Raw genomic sequence first — 23834 nt, 5'->3', positions numbered from 1 at the left:
ACAATATAGATGCCTAGCAACTCTTCATATTTCAGCCTCATCCTTAAACTCCGAAAGAGAAAAACGTCACAGACAAAAAGGAAATGAATTATGACTTGATTCAATGGAATGTAAATAGTAATTTGAAAACAAAGAGTGATGGGGTTTGTTGTGTAGTCACACAACATTCCTCCTGGATTTGAAATTTGCCAGCCACAGTTCCACCCCTTTTGAAGTCCAGCCTCCCTTCCTGGCTGTTTAGCCCAAGCAGCTGTAGGAGCTCCAACTACTTTTTCATCTGCTGCCAGGATGGGAGTGATATGGCTGCCCAACCCATCTCGGATTCTATGTTTTGCTTTTCATGTTACCTTCATTCTGTTTCAGCTAGCAACTGCAGAAAGAGAACTGAAGTTCGTGGTTGCAGTGAGTAGATTTGTTTTCTATTTAATTGTGGGATATGCAGGGAATTTGGTATGTCTGTCAAGTCAAACAAGGTGTGCAGTTCTTTAGCCTCTCTTTAGACTTAAAAATACAACCTTTTTTTTTCTTACCTAATTTAAAGGCTTCTTAAGATAAGAATGCCTGTAGCTACAAGAATTTTCACCTCTTAATTCGTAGTTATTTTTCAGTGTAAACAAACCATGTCGCTTTGTGGTAGAGGCATAGTGCACAGGGGCACAGAGATCTTAAGTCTAGTTTATCTGTTCCATAGTCAGACCTTGTGATCGTGGCCTACCTTCTTTGTGCTTGGAAGCTGAAGCTTTTGATGGTATAAGGTGCTCTGAAATTGCAAAATAGAAGTCACCATAAAAATGGAAGCAGTTGCTCAGAACAACTGAATCAGGATAGTGTACTAAGAAAAGGGTATGTTCTGTAGAGATCTGAGATGGGTGTTGCATTTACTGTAGTTATTTTGAAACCAGACTGTAATTGTATTGTCCTGGTTCACTGCTCTTTTTAAAGTAACTGGACAGTACTTCAGCATCAGTTTCCTCCATAGCTAAAGTAAATGAGAGATTAATTCAATAAAGTCTTTTGGATGGTGAAGGTTCCATCACAACCCTTTTCATTCTAATTGTTTGGGGCTTTCTTTTGTAATGAGAAGGGTATACTGATATAGAATAGTTAGTTTAAAGTGATATTTTCAACATAAAGTTTTGAGGATTTGAATTTACATATATAAATAGGAATTTTACTTTTAAGATGTTCTTCCACCCTTCTGTATTGGCTAAATTATGTAGATGTGCCACTTGGAGAGAGGCCAGAGTGCACCAGAAAAACCAGTTTCTATTCCTGCTGAGCCTTATTGCTCTATCAGACCCTAAAGAAGGCAGGGACTCGACTCTAACTAATTCCATAACGTTCTGTGTATAGTAATATCCTTAAATGTTTCAGTGGTGAAAGGGAGAACTAGCTAGATGCAGGGGTCAATTCAGGCTGTCAGCATGCTTTGGAGAATTAACTCTCTGAAGAGAATGAGGCATTTACTGAATTGCAGTTACTGTGTGCTAACAAGCAATGCTACTGGAAAAAAAATAGTTACAGGAAAGGCTTACCATTATGGAGATAAGATCCTTCCTATCCTAAATCAGCTTCTTTATCACACTTGGGCAGCTATCTTCTCCACCTACCCCCCAAAAAAAAAAAGAAAAAAGATAGCACTGTATTTGATATGTACTCTATTTATGAATTATCAGAATTAATGTTAAAATTTGTATATTTAATTTTAAATATACATTTAAATGTCTTTCTTTTATCTTTGACACTTTTTCTTAGATCGACCAATCTAGCTGAAAAGTTACAATAGATTCAGTCTTATTATCAGTATATGCCTCCTTTCTCAAGGCATGGTTTCTGATTGCTCAATTCTGATTGCTCAAAAAAGAATTTTGTCTTCTAAATTCACAGATTAAATTCACACGTGATCAGAATTACTAGCAGAAACAGAAAGGGAAATTAATAGAAATTGGCCCCAGAACATTTCATTGACATAATGGGATAAAATGACAGGCTACAGTCGATGTAAGTCTACACCTTTCTGAGTTAATTCAGTGGCCGTTTTCCAGGTGTACTGTCTGTAAGTTGCTATGTAGTCACCTGAGAGTATTATTGCACTGTGAAAAAGTGTCATTAATGACTTTTAAGAACTTTCTTAGCAGAATTGCACAATATAAAACACATCTGCTAGGGAGGGTGGAACCAAACAAATCCCCTTTTGCTCACTTCCAGATTTGTGCTGAATTGCTCTCTTCTCGCATCTTCCACCTTTGTGCTGATTTTGTGTGTTTTAATTATTAGCCACAAGTACTTTGTGGTGAAAAGCTGTAATACCAGCCAATTTGTCAAAATGCTGTTTCAGGTTTCCTCCTCACTTGTAGATACTGACCCTTACCATAATTCTTAGGCACCAACTTGGATGTAAGAGAAGGAAATAGCAACTATCTAGGACCATCAGGCATCCAGGTAGAAATGCAATACTGATCTATTGTCTCTCTGTAAAGAAGTTCTGATCTGTAACTTCTGCTTCCAGACAGGCACTCATTTCAGCTATCATTTACACAAAGAGGTGTGGTTTTGGAAGTAGTGTGATTTCATCATGCCTTTCCTCAGAACAGGATGTGCTGACTAAGGATGTTATCTATCTAATCAACACAAGCCATTTGAAATCTTGACTGAACATGCTCAGTATTTCTGCATCTATGATGGACTGGCAGCATGACTGGTTCCACAGATCTCCTGTTCTTTTCCTTCTTATTGCTAGCTGCAATATAAGAAATCTTGTTTGAAGTTGAGTCTGTCAATAAAAATGTCCATGTGAGGTTCACTATTGTGCCACATTGTGCACTGCAATTAATGATGTTACTGAATGAAGATGTTTTATACACATATACGTGCCATATTCTCAGCTTTCCCCTCATCTACCCTTGTTTTTCTTCAACACGATCTTTCATCTGACAACAATAGGAGCAAGTGCTGGCCAAAGTCTGAGTCATGTGGCCATTTTGATCTGATGTGTTCACCCTCAGTATGCTGTAATAAAGAATGGGAGAACCCAAACATCAAATCAGCTTCAAGCTGCACTGGTGCTTAAGGACAGGAAATTCTGCATCTGATGCTTTTGAGAACTGAGGTCATGTAAAGTGACATATTGAGATGCTGAAGTGAACACACACAGGAGGTGTGCTTTCCACTTTTCATGTGTATTTTCCTTGTGTTCTTTTCCTTCTTGTTTGTCTTTTCTCCTTATATGATGCCTCCTTCTTCCTTTTCTCTAATCCTGCCCTGTTGCAAGTCTGACAGGTCAGGAAGACAATCTGTAACCCAAGAGTAACAAATTCTGCAGCACACCAATATTTTTAAAGTAACTGGAATGATCAGTTCCAAATGCAGTGTTGAAAAATACAAATTGATGATCAGGGCAGGCTTTGTAGGGATATTTTTTTCTTAACAGCATCAAATAGTCTAACAAAGAAGACAAAATGCCCAAGTTAAAAAAAAAAAAAGTGTCCTGACACATAGCTGAACATTACTGAATGAGTTGGCCTTCTGTGTTGAGTAGCTGATGAGGTCATTATTTCATTTTCATTCATAACAGAAGCAAGGTCATTTTCAGAAGCAGCAAGGAAAAAAGAAGTTTGAACACAAACAAAAATCAGCTATCTGATAAGTTTAGTCTTTCAGTTCCTAAAAACAGGATTCTAGTCTTAGCAGTAGTTTTTGTTTCTTTCTTTTTACTTCCACATTAGTGTTAATATCATATTTACGTGTCACCATACAATGCTGGTGCAAAAATTCAAATAAGGAAATGAACTTTTTTCTCTTTTGAGTAAACTTAAAGAAACTGTGCTGCTTTTTGAAGAGAACAATTCCCACTCTTTCCATTTCTTAATGTTAAAAAGAGAAAAAAAAAATCTTTTCCTTTAGATTGCCAGCTCCCACATATATTCTTATACTCACAAAATCACATAATCACAGTCGTGGGGGTTGGAAGGGACCTTAAGAGATCATGGAGTCCAACCCCCTGCTGAAGCAGGTACTGGCACGCTACTGGCTCATGGCCAACCTGTTGCCCACCAGGACACACAGGTCTTTCTCCTTATATCATATATTTGGATCCTTGTTTTTGCCTTCTCGCCTCTGATCACGTAAAATGCTACCTTGTTCTGGCATATTGAATGTTTTTCGGGGTTGACTGTTGTGACACTGAAATATACACAGCAGGTTGTGTTGCATATTAAGTGTAAAGCATCACAAACTAGTATTTCAAATCTAACACATTTTTAGACTAATGAAAAAGGCTCACTTCTTGGCCAGGTTTTGATTTGTTACTATATATTGCTTAAAAATAGCAATCTAATCATGTCAGTTTGAATAACTGTCAATTACTCATTAAAATGATTTTCTGTTGAGTTGGGTAATTTAACAAGAAAGTACACAGCTACATTTTAATTGGGAATTTAACCTTCATTCTTTACAGAGACATCAGGTTGTTCAGAAAAGCTAATTAATGCTACATGGCAATGTAGTATATCAGCATGTCAAAACACTAGAAATAAGCGCTAACACAAAAGTCCCCTCACTCATTTCTCATGTCTCCAACTGAATCAAGCACCAGACATTGTACCTCTTTGCCTGTTCTGCTGTTTTCTACAAGTTCAGTGAGAAATGATTACAGAAAATGAATGGAGATTCCAGACTAGTGAAAAAAATAAGCATGTACAGAATTAAAAATTGCATACAGAGATAAAAATGAAATATTTAATAATATTTTATGAACTATTTTGCTATACTTGAACTCAGAATTATCTTCTTTTTTTTTTAACTCAGCAATTCATTATTAATCAAATATTTTATTGATGCTAGTAAAAAAAATGACTTCTTGATTTAATGAGCAGTATTTATTTCAGGTTGACCATATTTTCAGTGAAGTTCAACTAGCAAATGTGGGAGTGGCAAACAAACTCATGTCACTGATGTATGGGAAGAATGATGTGGCTTAGTTAGGCAATGGGGAGTACTAATTATAATCAAGTTATATATCACTATATCAGTGTGTTATTATGAAATAAATGACACTTTATGAACAAATATACCACACTTTCACATTGACTTTTTTTTTTCTTCAAAATCAGGAATTAATTTGGTTATTTGAACACTGATACAAGTAAAGGTAACTGTTTGAAGTTTGGACCAGCATCCCTGGATGATTGTCTGGAACCCTATGAATTTGTATTCCAGTGTTTCTTTCCAGATGAAATTTTTGTGGAGTTCATTTTTTAAGTCTGTACATGGCATATTTAGGGAGAGTAAGACAGACATTTTCAGAGCTATTTAATCGGGAGTTGGTACTTTCCTTGTATGGTGGAAGAAAGATACTAAAAGGCTCACTTAAAGTTTCTTGATGTACAAATCATGTGACTGCAAATATCACACTAACATTCACCATGCTGGAATGTCCAGCCAACCAAACTTTTTGGTGTCACTGAAGTTAACAGGAAAATTTAAAGATGCTTTCTTAAATATTCTAGTAAATACGTGTAAAAATAGCAATGAATATTAAGTAAGCTAAAAGTGTAATTGATAAACTTTTACTTCTTTACATTATGGTATGAGCACGAAATTAAACATAAGAGTGTGCCTTGAAGGTACCACTACAAAAAAAGGAGTCTATAAAATTTCAAGTGCGGTGCCAAAGTAGTTAAATCCTCATATAAGCACACCAGGAACTGTTCTTAAATTTGGAATGGTCAAGTGTCCAAAATTTAACCAAGCTTCTTGTATAGATGCCTAGCTATGAATGTAATCTGGGCATTGGCATTTTGGCTCATTAGATTTCTGAGTTCTAAATGAAAGAATAATCAGGATCATGCCCCCTGAACTCCTATATAGAGTATCTATTTTTCTGTGTAAAGAACGTACTCTAACCCTATTTGACTAGGTTGCTGCTTACTTTCTAATATTCATATTTGAAAAATGGCACTGGAAGTAAAATTGTGTGATTGTTCCTCTAGCCAGGGAAGAATGCAATGCTAGCAGTAATTGATTTGCTTTGTTAACATGAATTTTATTAGGTTTTCCGGCATGGTGACCGATCACCTGTTGTAAACTTTCCAACTGATTTACACAAAGAAAGTGAATGGCCCCAAGGATTTGGACAACTTACCAAGGTATGTTAATTTCACTAGTAGCACTTATATATGCTACAAAAATAGAAAGTGGCCAGATTTTGATGTGTACTCTGCAAACTTCAGCAAATCCCAAATACTGACAGTTGCTATTAGCAATCCTCAATAATTCATAAATGTTTGTGGAATATTATTCATCCAGCTTCTGTAAAACTGAAGTCTTATTCATCATAGCTACATAAATACCTTCTTACAAACAACCGCTTCCTGAGAGTTTGTCTGCCTTCAAACAAATGACAAGCTCAAAGATTATCCATGATCAGTCATCACTGAAGTTCTAATGACCACTAAACACTGGGATCTATATTAGGATTAATTAATTATACATGCACACCAGGTCAAGTGATGAATCCGTATTTTGTAATTTTACTGGCATGCACCTACCCACAAAGAAAGGCAAGTCTTGTGGGAGAAAGCTGCGTCTGGGGACAGTGTGTCTTTTAATGAGACTGCCTTCAGCCCAGAGCTTCAGTAGGATATGCTGAACCTACTTAACATCAAGCCTTAGCTCTTTAGCTGTATTTGACATATGCAAATCTGGAGCAAAGAGAGGCCAATGCATTCTGTAGCAATACGTCATCATGATGCAGAAGCATGAATCAGAGACAATTCAGTATTTATTATTTGAAGGGAGGCTTGAAAGATCGATAAAATTCAGGCAGTCAGAGAACACGTTATGATCTCCCTGCAAGGAGCTTATAATATAATAAAAAATTTAACAAAAAGTTGCTGCTTTGGCATAGATTTTAGGGGGAGCTCTTTTTCAATTCTATTATCTTTTTATCAACTATAATAAGAATGTACTTCTCTGACAGCTAAAAGTTAAAGTTATGCTCAGAGCATTTGAAATGAATAATAGAAAAGAGAGTGTGCAGTGGAAGACAACTGCAATTGTACCAAACCAAAGGGAAAATAGTTACTAAAGACACATAATGTAAACCACAAATTAATCAGGTTGATCAAATAGCATAGCAATGACAATAATGAATACAAGTTTATCGATCTTCCTTTTTCAGATGTCATTAACAGACATATTCTTTAGTGTTGATTATTAATATCTCCAGGAGCATTTACAGAGCTACAGCACTGTGGAAACAGTACTTTGTACAGAATCAGGTTCATTGCCTGTTCTGCAATAATGCTGGAGTCTTAAAATCTCAGATTGGTTTTTTTTTTCATAAATATTTATAAGTATTTCAGTTAAAAATTCTTTATCACCCACAAAATGTACAGTATGTTGTACAAGTTGTTAACAGTAATGTAGAAAGAAATTGCTGAAGATAAAAAAGAAAATAGAAAAGAAACATATTTAACATTCTCCAGTCCTATTAATCTAATTGCCATCTGTATGCTTGCCTCACAGACTGGAATGCAGCAGCTCTTTGAACTTGGACAGTACACGAGGAAAAGATATTCAACCTTTCTGAACAGCACATACAACCGGAAAGAGGTATAAAGCAGAACTTGTCTGTAGGACAATTATCTGACATAGCAGAACGTTGGACTCTGTACAAAAAGGACATCATCATATTTCTTTCATTAATGCAAAATCCAGGTAACAGAAGAACCTTGAAAGTCAGACTTTATGTCAAGGTAAAAACATGGAGTCGAGACTTTAACTTTAGGCTTCTACATTCAGTTTGGGTCTTCCACTTTTTTTCCAGTTTTCCAGGCTTGAACAGCTCCACACCATCTAATAAATTGGTTATTTATCCAGAGTGACCTAATATTTTTCTACTCTGTTTAAAGATGAGTATATATCTAGTAATGCAATGAGCCATGTTCACGTATGTCATCCTGTGAACAAGAAGTCTCCCAGTTGTTAGAATGTGCTTGTCACATAGCACAGACTCATTGAGGGGAAACAGCACTACTGTTTTGGTCAATGTCTGAGGGATGCAATGATGAGAAAGTATAAAAGACTATACCTTTGCCATGCCTCCAAGAGAAGTTTTATTACCCACTATGATTAAAAGTGAGGTACAGCAGATGCATGAGTGTAACCCTAAACATCAGAAAATGGAAAGCTTCATACTTTTAAAACATATGTTCTTGTTCTTTTTAGTTCAGTTGGAAGGTTAGATTCCAAAGTTAAAGATGCACTGGCAATTTCATTTATGCAAATGTAGTAGAGCCTTAGAAAATTGTGTTATGGTTTCACTGCTCTGATTCTATGCAAAAACAGAAGTGAAAACATGCAGCCAGGATTGTTGAGTCGTTTCCTTTTTTTTTCTTCTTTTGTTGTTTATTTTTATTGTTGCCATTTATTTACTAACTCTTTGCCATTTCATTCTCAGTTCTATATCCAAAGCACAGATTTTGACCGTACCATTATGAGTGCCCAGTCATACCTTTCTGGCCTCTTTCCACCAACAAGTAGTCAAATTTGGAACCCTGAGCTCCTCTGGCAACCAATTCCTGTTCATGTTGTAACAAAATCAACAGATCGGGTGAGTATTGTCTGGATGCTTCCTATAATGCCTTAGGATTTCTCCAAGGGTTTTTTTTTGTTTTATTTTATTTTATTTTATTTTATTTTTTTAAAGAAGACTATAGCAAACATTTTATATTCTCTTTGAGTTCAATCTGATAGAAAACATCAACCATAGCTACTGGCTGACACACATATCATAACTTAAGTGTAATAGCTGCATGAAAATAAAATCCTCACTCTTGACACATTGCAGAATACTTGATGTGTCAACCACACACATTTTCTTCAAGCTCCAACATTTCTCCTGAAAAGGACATTTTTGGACAGTATTACAAGAAAGCTGTCCAAAAACAGCATAGAGAGGAAGTGCTTTTCTGATTATCATTCAGCTAGATGACATTCCCTTCCTTAGCAAGTTGATTCTTAGTATATTAAGGAATGGGATTTACATCAGCCACTGTAATGACCTCTCAATTATTACTTTCCTGTTCTAGTAGCACTTAGGCACTCTAATTACAGACAGGGGTCCTTTTATGCTGTACAAATACTTAATGAAACTAACATTTCCCTTACAGCTTGTAATAAGAGCAGTCCCATCTGAATGATTGGTCTTGTAGAAGTTTTGCTGTAAACAGGTCTTCCTGCTGACTCAGGTTTAGATTTTAGTATCACTGGCACCTGTGATAAGGAAAAAAAAGTTGTTGTGCTCAAAAGCAGCTACAAGGAGAAGGGGTTTCCACAAAATTGATTGGGCACAATGCAGTTCAGCTTGAAATATGCCTATGTTCCTAAACAAAAAAGAATATTGTCACTGTTATTTAAATGAGGAATACTAGGGGCAGTTCTTACACCACAGGACATGTAAAAGCATCAGAATGGCCAGAGCCTTACGTATATAAAATCTCACAGTCCTTACGGGTGTCTAGAGGTACCACAGTGCAGGGCCATGACCTGTTTGGAGAATGCAAGCTCATCTGTAGGACGGCCTGGTACCCCCTCACTTCTGAAGCTGCTTCAGAAATGGGTATTGATGTTTCACAGTGTGTGATGAAACCTCTCTGAGTCTACTCAAAATTCTTGCTAACTATGCAAACCACCCGAAAAAAAAACCACTGTTGTCTTGCCAAGCCAGACAGACATTTGACAGTGTTTTCAAGCCCCAAGCAACACAAAATGGGAAATTGAGGCCAAGTACAATCCTGAAGAAAAAAAGCAACAACCTAATCACAGTTCATTTTTCAGCCACTGAGATCTCCCAAGACCTGACAGGCAGCAGCACTGAATGCTGTTTAATGAGGCCAAAAGGAGTGGCTTAATTAATAAGACCTAGAGGAGCATAATTAAGCCATACAGAAAGAGAAAGATTTGTTATTGTGTAATTAAACAATGTTCTCCAGCTTCATTTTGCAGCTTTGAGCCTTCAACCTCAAGTGTGCTGCTATTACAGAGAAAATGCCCCCATGGAAGTGTGTCCAACTGAAAGTGTACTACTGTCAGTTGGTGGCTGCTGCAACGCCTCATATTTATAAAACAAAAAGAGAAGCCCTCTATGTACAGCCTGCTGTTGTTCATCAAATGGCAGAGCAGATCTTCTTCCTCTTTCAGTCCTACACAGGCAATAGATATTCAGATTTAGTGGCTTTTACTAAGAGCCCCTGTACAGAGAATTTTTCCACTGTATGTTAAATAAGTTCCATTACACAGTTTGTATTGTTGCAGGATAATATTACTGCTGGGTCAAAAATGCTTCTGATGTGGCATAAATTGGTGAATTTATTTTTTCTCACTGTAATTTTTTGCTGACAGACCTCGTTAGGTATCTTCTGGATTAGATGCTTCTGCAACTGGCGTAAAGCACATATTTGCCAGCACACAGTTCATTACATATATATGTATTTATATGTGGTTCAGATCAAATACGTACTATTAGGTGACCTCATAATTCATACACTAGGGTTTATTGAATATGAAACCATGCCCCCAAACAAGAACAGAGCTATTAGACTCGTGTTTTTTTGATATTTCAGGAGCACAATTTATTTGTCACTCATATTTCAAGTTCTGTCCATTAAGTAGTTACTTAAAATGCTTACCATAATGCAGTACTTATCTCCAAAAAGCTGAAAGCAGCATGTGTATACTAAGAGGTAATTCAGTAGGTGGGGTCAAGCAGCATCTCCTGGGATTCAGAAATTAAGAGGGAAAGGCTAGTTTTTTAAAATTCCTGATTATGGAACTCTGATCCATTTCAGAAAACAATCCCCTGACACATGTGTAACTGCTTCCTGTCAAAATTGGTTAAATTGATGGAAATCCAGCAATCATGGTCACAAGTCCATTTCCTTTGTTAAAGAATTCATGAACAAGGCACCCAAACAAACTGTTACTGAGTTGCTGTAGCAGGGCCATGAACTTATATCACAAATATTACATCAGAAATCTCAGCAACAGAGAAACTAGAGATGCGTTCATTAGTTCTAAAACTATTTTAAGTTTTGCTTCTCTTGTTTCAGAAGCTGCTTTTTCCTCTGCGTGGCTGTCCACATTTTGATGAACTTCAGAATGAAACCCAGACATCTAGTGAATTTCAAAGTAGAATACAACCATACATGGTGAGACTAAATGAAGAGGAAATGGAAAAGGACTTTAAAACAGAAAATTTAGATTAGACATTAGGAAGACAATCTTTGCTATGAGGATGATGAGGCACTGGAACAGGCTGCCCAGAGAAGCTGTAGTTACACCATCCCTGGAAGAGTTCAAGACCGAGTTGGATGGGGCTTTGGGCAACCTGGTCTAGTGAGAGATGTCTGCCCATGGGGAGTGGAACGAGGAGGTCTTTAAGGTCCCTTTCAGACCAAATCATTCTATGACAGCAGAGCACTAAAGCAAGCCCAATCAGGCAAACACTCTAAATTTATTTCAGAGTTGCATTTTAGGTCCATCACAAGGCCTACAATGACTTACGTTTTTAACCAAACACAAAACTTCAGAGTCAGTGTTCCTGAATTTCCCATTGCAGTGCTGCAGAAGAATGTGGATGTACAGATAACATGTCTGTCTCATGCAACTGTGTGGACAGAAAATGCTCTGGATTGTGGTCACTGGTGTCACTGCTGTGCTGGTGCACTTCGTAATGGCACTACTGCACAAATGAAGCAGGAGTCTTTTGTTTCCCTTACCCTGACATTCTCTCTAAGTCACTTCAGGCTTCCTGCTTATGCTTGTTGGGCTAAACCCAACATTTTCTATTTTTATTTGCTTACATCTAAATTTCTGCTAGCTCAGCCACTTTAGGCAGACTCATTCACCTCCCAGAGAGGTGAATTAAAACTAAATTGCAGTCCTCTCTCAACTACCAGCATGAAACAGGCAATGTAGAAATAAGGCATATTATCCACTCCCTTTATTCTTCTGTGGTATCACAAACCGTAAGAATCCTCTTGGGAACTGCTGTGGACCTATTACTTAGACCCTCAGCCTCCTTTCAATAGGTGAAGGAAAGTCTAGTTTCCTCCTCAGCTTCTTTTTACCTCATCCCGAGTATTTGCCTCTGTTTTTTGTTTTGTTGTTGTTTTTTTAATTTTCCATTTTCCCCTCACCCTTTATTTCTCATCTTCCTTTGTCTTGAGTGCCACCTTCTTCTTTACTTCTGAAGGGTGGATGAGATGCAAGTAGCCTCCTGGAGCCGTCAGGAGAAGAGAAGAAGGTAGCAGCAAGAATACCAGACATCCATAGTAAAGCTGAGCAAAAACCGGTGTCTGAAATAGAAATCAGCATCTCAAAATTGTTAAAAAATGAAAACTTCAACCAGAATATTCCTTTATAGGGATTTCATGTGTGTAACATTACATTAAACATTTGCATGTTGTCAGGTTGGAAGCTAGTGAATCTGTATGCATGCATGTTCTGTATGTACTGAGTATTTGTGGTGTTTTTTTCCCCCCAGGATTTTTTACAAACAATGGCAGTTAACACAGGACTTGAACTAAATAATCTTAAAATACTGGACAATTTCCAGCTCTGGAATACATATGATACACTGTACTGTGAGGTAATAACAATGCAATAAGTGTTATAGGAAGAAAATAACTCCAATATATGTTTCAGTTAAACAATATAAATGTGGTTCCTTAGAAAAGAATTACCCTCTATCCTGAATTTGCTTATTTTTTTAACTTTGAATCTAAATCCTCATTTAGTGCAATGGTGATAGATACTCCAAGAACATAGCTTACAGCTTTCAAAACTGTTGTCTTCCTTTGATGTTTTACCATAAGGAACTGATACCAAAATCTACTCCCTTTATTCCTTTTCTTTTTTTTTTTTCCCCTTTCAAATATGTTGCTGTATATTTTCTTTGAGCATGCTGGCTGGGTCATATTGATTTTTAACAAGAAAATGATTTATTTTTTTTTTAACCTATTAAAAGGCAAATACCAAAATGCATGCATATTGAAAATAAAAGGTAAAAACTTGTTCTTAAGTAAGATAGAAAACTGATCGCTGCAGTGAACAGAGTCAGACTGGTCCCCAGCATGGGACAGTTCTGTATTTTAAGACACAGTCACTGTTACGTGACAGTAGAGTGACGCTTGTCTGTAAGTGACCAGTGATGTGTTAGAACCACTGTATGGAAAAGGCGGGACAATTTGGAGCTAGATTATACCCTGAAGGGCCACTATTAGGGGACAGGAAGAGGGTAAGACATGTGCCTGCAATTTGTCACACTAACAGAATTAAAAAGTGGTACTGTTACAGTAATAAAACATGGTGCCTCACAAGAGATTACCTCAGCACGGATGATTGCCCACTTCCTGTTCATCCACTTCAGGTTGATCCCTATTTCCACAGAGGGTATTTCATGGAACGCTGGTGAGAAAAACCATAATGGACAAAGATATGCAGGACAGCCTCAGAGAGTCCAAATGTAGTAGTGTGAGGCTGGGCAATAGAAAGATGGGAATGTAATAAAAAAACATTGCTTTCCTTTCTCACTAGAGTATTCACAATTACTCTCTACCTGTATGGGCCACCAAAGATACAGTGGGCAAGATGGAAAAACTGGCAGAATTGGCCTTATTATCACTATTTGGAGTTTATAAAACAGAAGAGAAATCACGACTACAAGGAGGTAAATAAAAAATGCTTCACTCCCAGAAAGAATGAGAGAATGCCTGTAACAACATAGAACATCCCGTCACCTTATTTATGAAAAATTGTTAATCACAACATTGGTTTGTAACTGTGGACATTGGATGCCACGTTAAATGTGATAACATATGCTGAATATGGGGATTTGCATGGGTTAGGCATTAAAAAAAAAGGTTTACATAAACATAAATGTCTTTGTTATCCTATAGATTTTAGGAAATTAAAATTTTGAGGAAAAAGAAACAAGGAAAAAAATTTAAGACATCATCGATATCTTTACTTCTCTGATATTTGTTTAGATTAAGTGTAAGTTCCTTTTCCCCAATATTTATTTTAGATGTTTCTTGATCTTTTTTTTTTTCCTTTGATGCACTGTTTTTATATTGTGCCAGAACCTTAGCAGAACCCTGATAGCTCTCTCAGAACCTGATGTAAAGTTGCTTCAAAACAGTCTGATCAGAGTGGAAGATGAGAGATTCAAGTTATATTTCTACTGCAAGAACTAACACTTCTGCTTCGCTCCAGATTTGGGTGCACAAGCTACGCACATTCTGACTATACAGCAGCATAAGACACAGGCATTCAGTGTATGATTCACAGGTATCCATGAGCAGGAAAACTGGACAAGTGAGCTTGAGTATCCAAAGTCTGGACTGTCTGGGGCTATGCTTTGCAATGCACCTACTCGACAGTCTAGACCTAGTTAAAGATTAGCAACCTCATTATCTAGGCATACACATCACTGGGTCAAGCAATTAAAAATTACATGCTCAGATGTGAAGTTCGCTAGCTGGCAGCTGACCATAACATGAGGTCAGAACTTCTTTTTTGTGTTCTTTTTTGTGCTTTTCCCTTAGGATGGTATAACTTGTGCTGAAAGGAATTTCAGCTACCCTTGTTCTATTGGCTTTGGTGCGTCTCTGGTTTGGACAAGAAGTACAAAAGGTCTTTGATAAAATCAAGAATTGATACTGAGTGATTTGTGAAAGTAAATAGTTAAAAATATTTCTTCAGCATCTAGAGAGGAAGTGGCTAGTGCAGCTGTCATTATTGCAGCACTCCAAAGAGATAAAAAACAATGGAGATCTCAGCAGAACAAAGCTGGAAGTGTCATTGGCCATAAATCTAAAGATCATTCTAGCTGATTTCTGTAAATCCAATCACTTCAGTTGGCCTGGATGATGAATGATACATTTAACCTTCCTTTGCTCTGTTTTCTCACTAGTTGTGAACTTGGGATGAACTAAAAAATGAGTATGAGATCTGAGTAGATGTGTTCTTTGACGCTCAAAACCCTTTACTTTTTTTGGTTGTATGCAAATGTTATATCTTCATTTTTCTCTTCCTTTCCCCTCCATCTTTTTAAGGTGTCCTTGTGAATATTATTTTAAATAGTATTAAGCAAGCTACCAATTCTTCAAAAGAAAGAAAAATGGAGGTCTACTCTGCAGTAAGTATCCTCACTTTTTATAAAAATTTCTACAATTTCACTAGTAAAAAAGCTGTGAAAGAAAATAATCAGTCTCCATGTAAGTTAAATGAGTAAATATATACAGTTCAGTTATGCAACCCAATTCAGCTAATAAGCTCAACCCAGGGCAGTATCAGAATATAGCAGGACAAGGCTCACACCTGTTTCAATCAAACTGTACGTGGTAAAGATATCTGTGTATTATATCCTTTCATCCTGCGATTTTTTGTACAGTTTATGTAAGTTGCATCTTGCCTTAAGTGCTCCTTATCCAGAGATGTGGATACACAGCAGAACTCCAGCTTTCCTTCCAAACGCTTCTTAGAAAAGGATAGTACATTGAATATTCTTTCTTCTTACTTTTTTAAAATTCCACTTCACGTTGTTTTAGAGGACAAAGAGGGCTGTTTGGGTCAGATCAAGGTCCACTCAGCTCATACATTATCCTGTCTCTGTCAGTGGGCAGCAGCAGGGAAGAATGTGAGAATAATACCAGCATGGGGTGATGCTTTCCCTGATGCAACCTCTCAACAAACTGTGGTTTATGAACTTCCTGAGTCAGAGTCTTTGTCTATGCTTTTAATAACTCTCAACAGACATTTTTTCATCAATTTATCTAATTGCTTTTAAAATTCATTTAGCTTTTGGCATCTGCAGCACCCTGTGGCAATGACTTCTAAACTGGTGTGTTAAAAGAAAAAAAAAGTACTTCCATATTTATTTATTTTTCAAAACTTTATACTGATTTAACTCCCTTCTAGCATTTCTATTGTGGCTAAAAGAGAACAGACATTCTTTATTCACTTTCTCTGCTTCGCTTATGAACGTACTATTTTCTGTCTCGTTTCTTCCATTTTTCCTTTCCCTAACTGCTTTAATCTTTCCTTTTTTAGGAGCTGCATAACACCACAACTTTTTCTGGCTGCCTTTTCTGTGTATTTTCTAGATCTACTGTATTCTTTTTGAGAAGGAAGTACAATATGCATCCAGAATTTTCATTGCTGCTTTAAAGCCTTGGGACCATATATACCCTTATTTTTGAAACTGATTACTCTAGGAAGTTCAAGATCTTGCATAATAATTAAAATGCAGAAGTTAGACTATAATACAGAGAAGAGGGACTACAATACAGAGAAGAGGTAATGGGGAGAGGAAGAGATTGCAGGTGGATGATTGAGGTTAACTGATTGTCAAAAATAGAAGCCAAACTGAGATTTTACTGTGTAAGTCAGAACAGAAGAAACAGCAGTTTAAAAAGTTCTGAGTGTATATGGAGGTGAGGAGAAACAATCTTTGCGTGCAAATATTTTGTACAGTATTCTTCAAAGGTCTTGGATTTTAATTTGAAATGCCCTCAAGTATACTGCCCTGTGCAGCCTTAATCTGTTCTTGGAACCAAAATTCATTCCTGAGGTCAAGGATAGCAAAATGCCTGGAAAAAAAGGATTTATTTCTCAGACCAGATCAGGCTTTCCCTCATTATTTCTTCTTAAGAAAGTATTGCCAGAAGATGTCAGATACATACTGCGGTACCTCTATGGAAATGGCCACTGCTGTCTGAAGTAATCTGTAAACATTTTGCCTGATAATGAATACTCTGAATGCATTCTGACAGTCAAATTTACGCAGGTTTTATTTTACCTGGATTTCTACCCCCTCTCTAGTCTTTCCTCATTACTCTCTATAAATGGTAGTTCATTTTACTGAATTTCAGTAATGGTTTTGTTTGGTTTTTTTCCCTAATAGCATGACACCACAATTGGGGCCATCCAGATTGCTCTCAATATTTTCAATGGAAAACTGCCACCATATGCTGCTTGCCAGTTTTTTGAACTCTACCAAGATAACAGCGGGCAAGTATCCTCTCACCTATGTAAGAATAAGGAGTATTTAGAAGTTGGTTCCCTTTTCCTGCAAATCATTTTCTCTCAAATACTCTGAGGGGATACAAATTTGCTTTAAACTGGTATTTCACTGAGTAGCCAAAACAGGCACAAAAGTTATATTAAAACAGGAAAAATCACATTTGTTGGATGTGCATATATCTGTGTGCTGTGGGACACCAGAAGAAGAAAACAGTCCTTACCAACTGGAAGCAAGTGGTAAATCAAACTTAACTGTTCAAATGGTAGCAACATCTCCCAGGTATCTCACAAATCCCAAGTAAACCAGAGGGTTTAGAAGAGACAAAAGACTTCAAAAGGACCTTCTGATCTGACTGGTGATCTGTGTGGTAACTGTCTTCGGCAAACTGTCTTTCATATGTCTCTTAGAAAACCTCCATTCTTCAAGAATGGGTTCTAGAGTAGGGTGCTAGAACCTGTTTGCAACATTCTGCCTGTTGGAAATCTTTTATTTAAGAACTTTTATTTAAGTTTTTAAAAAATCTTCTCAATTTCATTAATCAGGCGGTACAGCATTGAAATGCATTATCGGAATGACTCTTCAGTGGATCCTTACTTACTCACTCTGCCAGGATGCACCTCTTCTTGCCCACTTGAGAAGTTTGCTGAATTAGTTTCTCCTATAATTACCGAAAATTGGTCAAAAGAATGTGGGAATAAAGACAGAATGAAAGGTAGTGTAACAGCACTGAATTTTCTGAGTAAGACATGGAAGCAGAAATTGTATCAATGGCCACAAAATTTGTATCTTTCACGTGATAGGTTGATCTCCCTTTAACAGATGTGCACCAGCTTTACTATGGGTGAAGAAAGCAGATTAAATTAAATTTCTGTAAGGATGTAAAGGATAGACTTGTTTGACAGCAGGAATGCAGTGCTATTATTATGATTATGATTATGATTATTAGCACATTCGCATGGGGAGCTTCCATCACTGCAAGTATACAACAGAAATAGAAGTCATATAGGTGCTATGCGAGGAGTCCTGTGTATGCTGGATTCATCAGAGCTTCTGTAGATGCAAAACATAAATGGCTTGCACATGCACAGTAAGATTTATGCATCTGAATCTCTGGCACATGTACTATAATACCTTAGCCTTCACTGTACACATGCAGCGCAGTTGATCTGTGCAGTCAGAGCAGCTGTTTTTCTTGAACTACCAGCAGCTGACAGCTGATAACCTTTGCCAAATTCCTTTCTTCCTTCCTGAATGGTATTTTCAGGAGGGCAAGGCACCAACTGCCACGTTCCATTAGTCATAGTATATTTCTCCCATCCTGAATATATTCAATGTTTTGCTGATCCCTGATGAAATTCTTGGTTTGCATTAACTACATACAAGATGTCTGGCACTCCTCCCCTGTGAAAACCTAGAAATAAGATCTGGCCATTCTCAGGAAACTGCATGTGCTTTCAGGATTAAGGTGTATGTTTTCAAACTTAAGTGTAACACAGACTACGAATCTTGATACAAATATGAAAGTTCAACTATGAAAACATTTCCATAGTACATACTTTTCATTAGACTGTTATCTCTGTATGTAAGATAACATACACATGTCTCTCCTTAACACTCTTCTCCTTTGTTTTTTTTTCTTTACAGATATCTATATTGGATTTGATGTTGCCGTTGGCTTGTTGTTCATATTCAACCTTGTTCTACTCTATCTCCTTTATCACTATGGACGCTGCAGGCGCAGAAACAATTACCAAGACATTTAAAAAAGAGGTGAAGAGATAAAAGTGGGCAGCTAGACATCAGGCAATTCTTTAAATTGCTCTGGCTTGTATCCATCAGTTTGCTCTGGCCAAATACATCTCCAAAGCATATTCCACAAACTTGAAGAGCTGAGGTTTCACTCCTAAAAGACTGAGTATCTCCAGTGAGAAACACTGTAGGAAATTATTATTAAGAATATAAATTGGTAGGAAGAAAGAATTACTTCAGTTCCTACCTCCAGGTTTTTCACTACTATTAAACATCATTAAGCCAGCCATCCATGAGGGTGAAGGAGTACTATTGCTTATGATTTTTTTTAATTTTTTTTTTGCTTTTTTGGGAGTGGGAATTGCCCTCTGCTTCTCCCTTGTCCTGCTCAAGGAGTCTTTTTTCAAAAATCACAAATTATAATATCTTTCTTACTTCTTATAAACAGCTGTTTGATGATGCACAGGAAAATGTTTTCAGTGAGCAGAAGCTGCAATTACTGTGTGAAAAATATTGATACCAGCACTTGAACATACTGTTTATTTTTATTACATTTATTCATGCAAATCCATGCATGGGTTTGCAGCTTGGCCTCCAGCTAATAAAAGCCCACTGCCTGTTTTTAAAGGAGTTATGCTACTACAGCTCTCACAGAAATTTGTAGAAATCTGGGGGGGCTGTCACAAAAATCAAGCATCAACCAAGAAGCTTAGTGCAACAGGATCTTTGTCAGTGTCCACAGATTTGCTAATACAGATAAGTAAATACACTGAAATCTATTTGCTGTGGCAATGTTCTCTTCCTACTTTGCTGAGCTCCCATTTATGGATGACGCTTTGCCCTACGCCTCTGATGGGTCTGTATCCTGTCCTGCTTCAGGACACTGATATAATCTTAGTTCTCTCAGCCATGCTTCCTCCAGCTATTGCTTTCCTCATTACTTTAATTTACAATAACTTCTTGTCCTGCTCAAAATCCCTTAAGTTAGTAATATATGCACTGGAAGAAAGAAGACAATTCTGCTTTACGTATATTGATCTCTTCTGTGAAATATATTGTATTTGTTTAGATTGTGAGCTCCTAGTGGTAGGGAATCTGTTACCGTAATTGCTCTCTAGTATCATAAACTACGATTATATGCACTGATGTTGTTGTATGAAATAGTGCTTATTGCCATATGTTTCAAGGGCTGAATCAAGATTTTCATCCTGCAGTCCTGCAGAGGATACTGTGCATTACATTACCATGAGGAAGCCTTTTGAAAAATCAAGACATTTATACAGACAAGTGCCAACAGCAAGTTCAGCCTGATAGAAACACTAAGCAATTGTGTGCTCAGGATGATGACTTCCACATAGGTGCAGAAGTCTAGAGATGGAGCTGCTTAAGTCACATACAGAATCACATCTATGTTTTGCACTGTTTCTGGACTGACTTTAGCACACATCTGTGTGCTGCGATTTGGAACACAGAAGCTTGAGTCAACTACTACAAATCTGCAGAATCCCTCAGTATTGCATCAACAGACATATTTCAAATGGGATGTAATTAGATGTATGGATATTAAATGGCATAAGTCAAGCAAAATTACAAATATTTGTGGGAATACAGGGCTTTCCAAACATCACTATTTTTTCCTGCAGAGGTATTCACCTTTTGAAGAAATATTTCCCACTCAGTAAAAAGCTTTTGCTACTATCCCTGACATTTCCATTTCATTCATTTTAAGTGATGGATTTGATTCCTACATGGTAAAGATTTTTTGTTGTACAACAACTCAGGGTAAAATACTCAAAAAAAAAAAAAAAAAAAAAAAAAAAAAGCTATCTGTAAATCAGGTGTTTTGTATGTACAAGCTTCAGATTTTAACTAGTTGCTCTGATCCTCACTGCAAAAACTTAATTGTTTATGTTGTAATCAGAAGTATTAGAGAAGCTCTACAGAACAAACCTGAACTGGTTTCTCAGCAGTGGACTCACGGTAGGGCAGAGCTCAGCACAAACAGCAAAACACATCCTGACTCCTAAATATGTATTCTCAGTGACTATTAGATGCTGAGCTCTATTACCATGGCCACAGAGCTACTGACACTCACTTAAGGACAGATTGGGTATGGTTGTTTTTCTTTTTACCAGAAGCAGTCAGATCCTTGACAAATGAAGATGTATCACTGACTGATAAACTGCAGCAAGAACTGTTCGTAAGATATCACACAGCCAGTCAGTACACAGAGCAGAACGGAGCAGGTTTTTCTGGCATTGACTCTTAGAAAATGAAGCACATCCAGGTAGAAAGTAAAATGCAAAGTGCCTGAGACATCTTTTGTCATCCTTAGCTGTTTCAAAGGATTTTAAGAGATGAGGTAATTCTAGTCGCAGCAGATGCTGTCAGAATTTTATTGTAGGAACACCTGCTTTATTAATAAGTCATACCTGGAAATGCCTATCTACTTTTAGAAAGAATCCAGTGACTTCAAATTACACAGAATGTAATGGATAGATTCAGATGTAACTTCAGAATTAATGAAGTCACAATAAGGATGTGATACATTTGTAGTTTAGGTCTCAAATCTCATTTTTAGTAAAGAGCCTTTGCCTTGTTCGAAGCCAGGTGGAGTAAAAGATTGCAAAAAGCTCATGGCTTTTTGTCCTTTTTCGATTTTTACAAATTGCACAGCAGAATCTGTTGACTCTGATTAGAAAATATCTTGTCTCCAAACAGTTTGTAGCACCGAAATAAAGTATGTTAAAGAAACAATGCATTTGTAATTCTATTGGAGTGAAAAGCAATGGAGCTTTCAGCATGCCTATAATTTGCAAACCAAAGTGAATGCTTAAAGAGTTGCTTCTTCTGTAAGAACAGACTTTTAAAGGTGATGCTTTGGCATAAATAATGCTAACGTTGATGACATCAAGCTCTTTCATTTGCCCTCTAGCAGTGACATCATCTGCCTTTGCTATAATCACAGTAGCAACTGGCAGCTCTGCAGCAGGGTTTCCTGGAGCGCGTGGCAGACAGCAATGCTTACACAGCATCTTCCAGCTCTGTCAGCAACAACCTTCTCCTACTGAATTGATTTTGTTCTGGAATTTGTTTATTCAGAGTCCTAAACATTGTACAAACTGGGACAGTACAGCATAGCTATTTGTCTTAAGTAATACCAGCTCACTCCAAGGCGTTTGTTTCATTTGTTCCTGTAACATAGGGACACTTGATCCTAAGGCTACTATTTCTTCTCATTAAGTGCATTTTCTTAAATATGGTAAGATACAGAAAACAGTAACAGATACATGGTACTAAATATATATATATCAGTTCAAAACATCAAATCCCAGATGATAAAGGTTTTATTTCTACATTCTTTTCCACAAACAAAAAAATGCTACAATTTTCACTCCTTGAAGAAGAAAGATTTACAGACATTGAATCTGAATAGAGTAAACGATGAAGGCAGAAGCTGGCTTATTCTCAGACCTATCATCTTGTCCTGTATAAATCACTGATAAAGTGATGTCAGCAAAATTGCATAGGATTGCACTGTTGGCCTGAAATAGCTGAAAATATGTACACCTTAAAGCATTTCTTTTAAGGGAAGATAGAGATGAAAGGTGGACATTTACCTACAAAGGAATGGTTTTATTAACTTATATGACAGTGCTTCTTCATCAGAAGCTGCTAACTATTAATATGCAAAAAAAAAAACCAGACCAAAACAAAACAAAAGCAACAAAAAAACAAAAAAACTCACAAACCATCACCACTACCAAAAAGCCATGAATTGTTACTGAAGTAACAGATCATTTCAACAATTACACTGCAAGGTCTCTTCTATGACTAGGCAACTTCATTCCTAAAGTGCCTTTAGCACTGGCAGAGTCTGCAAGACCACATCTGGGAGTTCAGATACAATATGAAAGGCAGCTACGAAAACACATCTGAAGTCCAGTCATGCCAATTTGTGTTATTTCTTTTTAAGTAGAGGAATGCCACTACTTTCTCTCCCAAGACTTAAAATACACTGCCAAAGCCATCCTTTCTGCAGACTGAAGTTCCAGCAATCTATTGAAAGAAATCTGTGAAGAAAGTAAAGACATATTTTTCAATCAAAATAGTGGCAAAAGTCTTGGCCCCAGCTCTTTTTTTTTTTTTTTTTTTTTTTTAATGCATATTTCTGAAGCCACATCCATGTCAAAAGCATTAATGACTCTGTGTCCTGGTTATGGCAGCTGAACTTCTTGTCTTCTTTTCACAGGACACAGCAGTTTTGCTAGCTCATCTATCATAGAATCATAGAATGGCCTGGGTTGAAAAGGGCCACAAAGATCATCTACTTTCAACCCCCCTGCTGTGTGCAGGTCACCAACCACCAAACCAGGCTGCCCAGAGCCACATCCAGCCTGGCCTTGAATGCCTCCAGGGATGGGGCATCCACAGCCTCCTTGGGCAACCTGTTCCACTGCCTCACCACCTCTGTGTGAAAAACTTCCTCCTAATATCTAACCTAAGATACTACAATGCTACAAAAAAGAATGGTTATATGCAGCACAATCATAAAGGCTTTTCTTCAGTAAGATGAGAATTGAAAGGATATAGGGAGTAAAAAAACGTATTATTTGTGTTGTATCTTGAAGTACACATAGGTAAGGACATGGCCTCTATTTTCCATGGAATCATTAATCACAATAACATTTTGATAAATAATTACAGGCAGGCTAGTAAAATCCCATTGGAATAGCTCACACAAGTATTGAGCTGAGGACATTTCCAGTACTTGGAAGCTGAGCTTCTCAATTCTTTCAATTCCGAGAGATTCTTCTGGCTGGCTCCCAGGAAGCAGCAAGAGCTGAATCGGATCTGAACACTACTTATTTTCCAGAAGTTTTAAACCACATACACCTAAAATGAAAATGGATGTGAGCAGTAAACTACAGTTTGCTGTTTCACAGTTTTTTCACCCGTGCAATTAAGACCAAAGTACTTTCACAGAACAGCACAC

At 37.2% G+C, this 23834-nt stretch overlaps 1 protein-coding gene across 1 annotated transcript; it reads left to right on the top strand.

Moving 5' to 3' along the window:
- Positions 1–288: 288 nt before the first annotated feature.
- LOC306948896 (prostatic acid phosphatase-like) lies at positions 289–18852 on the top strand (the record flags this gene model as incomplete). Its single annotated transcript, XM_079538621.1, has 11 exons — positions 289–402; positions 6051–6146; positions 7528–7614; positions 8462–8614; positions 11112–11210; positions 12548–12652; positions 13600–13732; positions 15120–15202; positions 16970–17076; positions 17632–17801; positions 18734–18852. 11 exons carry the CDS (start codon positions 289–291, stop codon positions 18850–18852), a joined length of 1266 nt encoding a protein of 421 aa, XP_079394747.1.
- Positions 18853–23834: the final 4982 nt, after the last annotated feature.

This window comes from Tetrao urogallus (genome assembly GCF_951394365.1).
Source record: "Tetrao urogallus genome assembly, chromosome: 7".
NCBI lineage: Eukaryota > Metazoa > Chordata > Aves > Galliformes > Phasianidae > Tetrao > Tetrao urogallus.
This window is presented reverse-complemented; position numbering and strand designations above follow the sequence as displayed.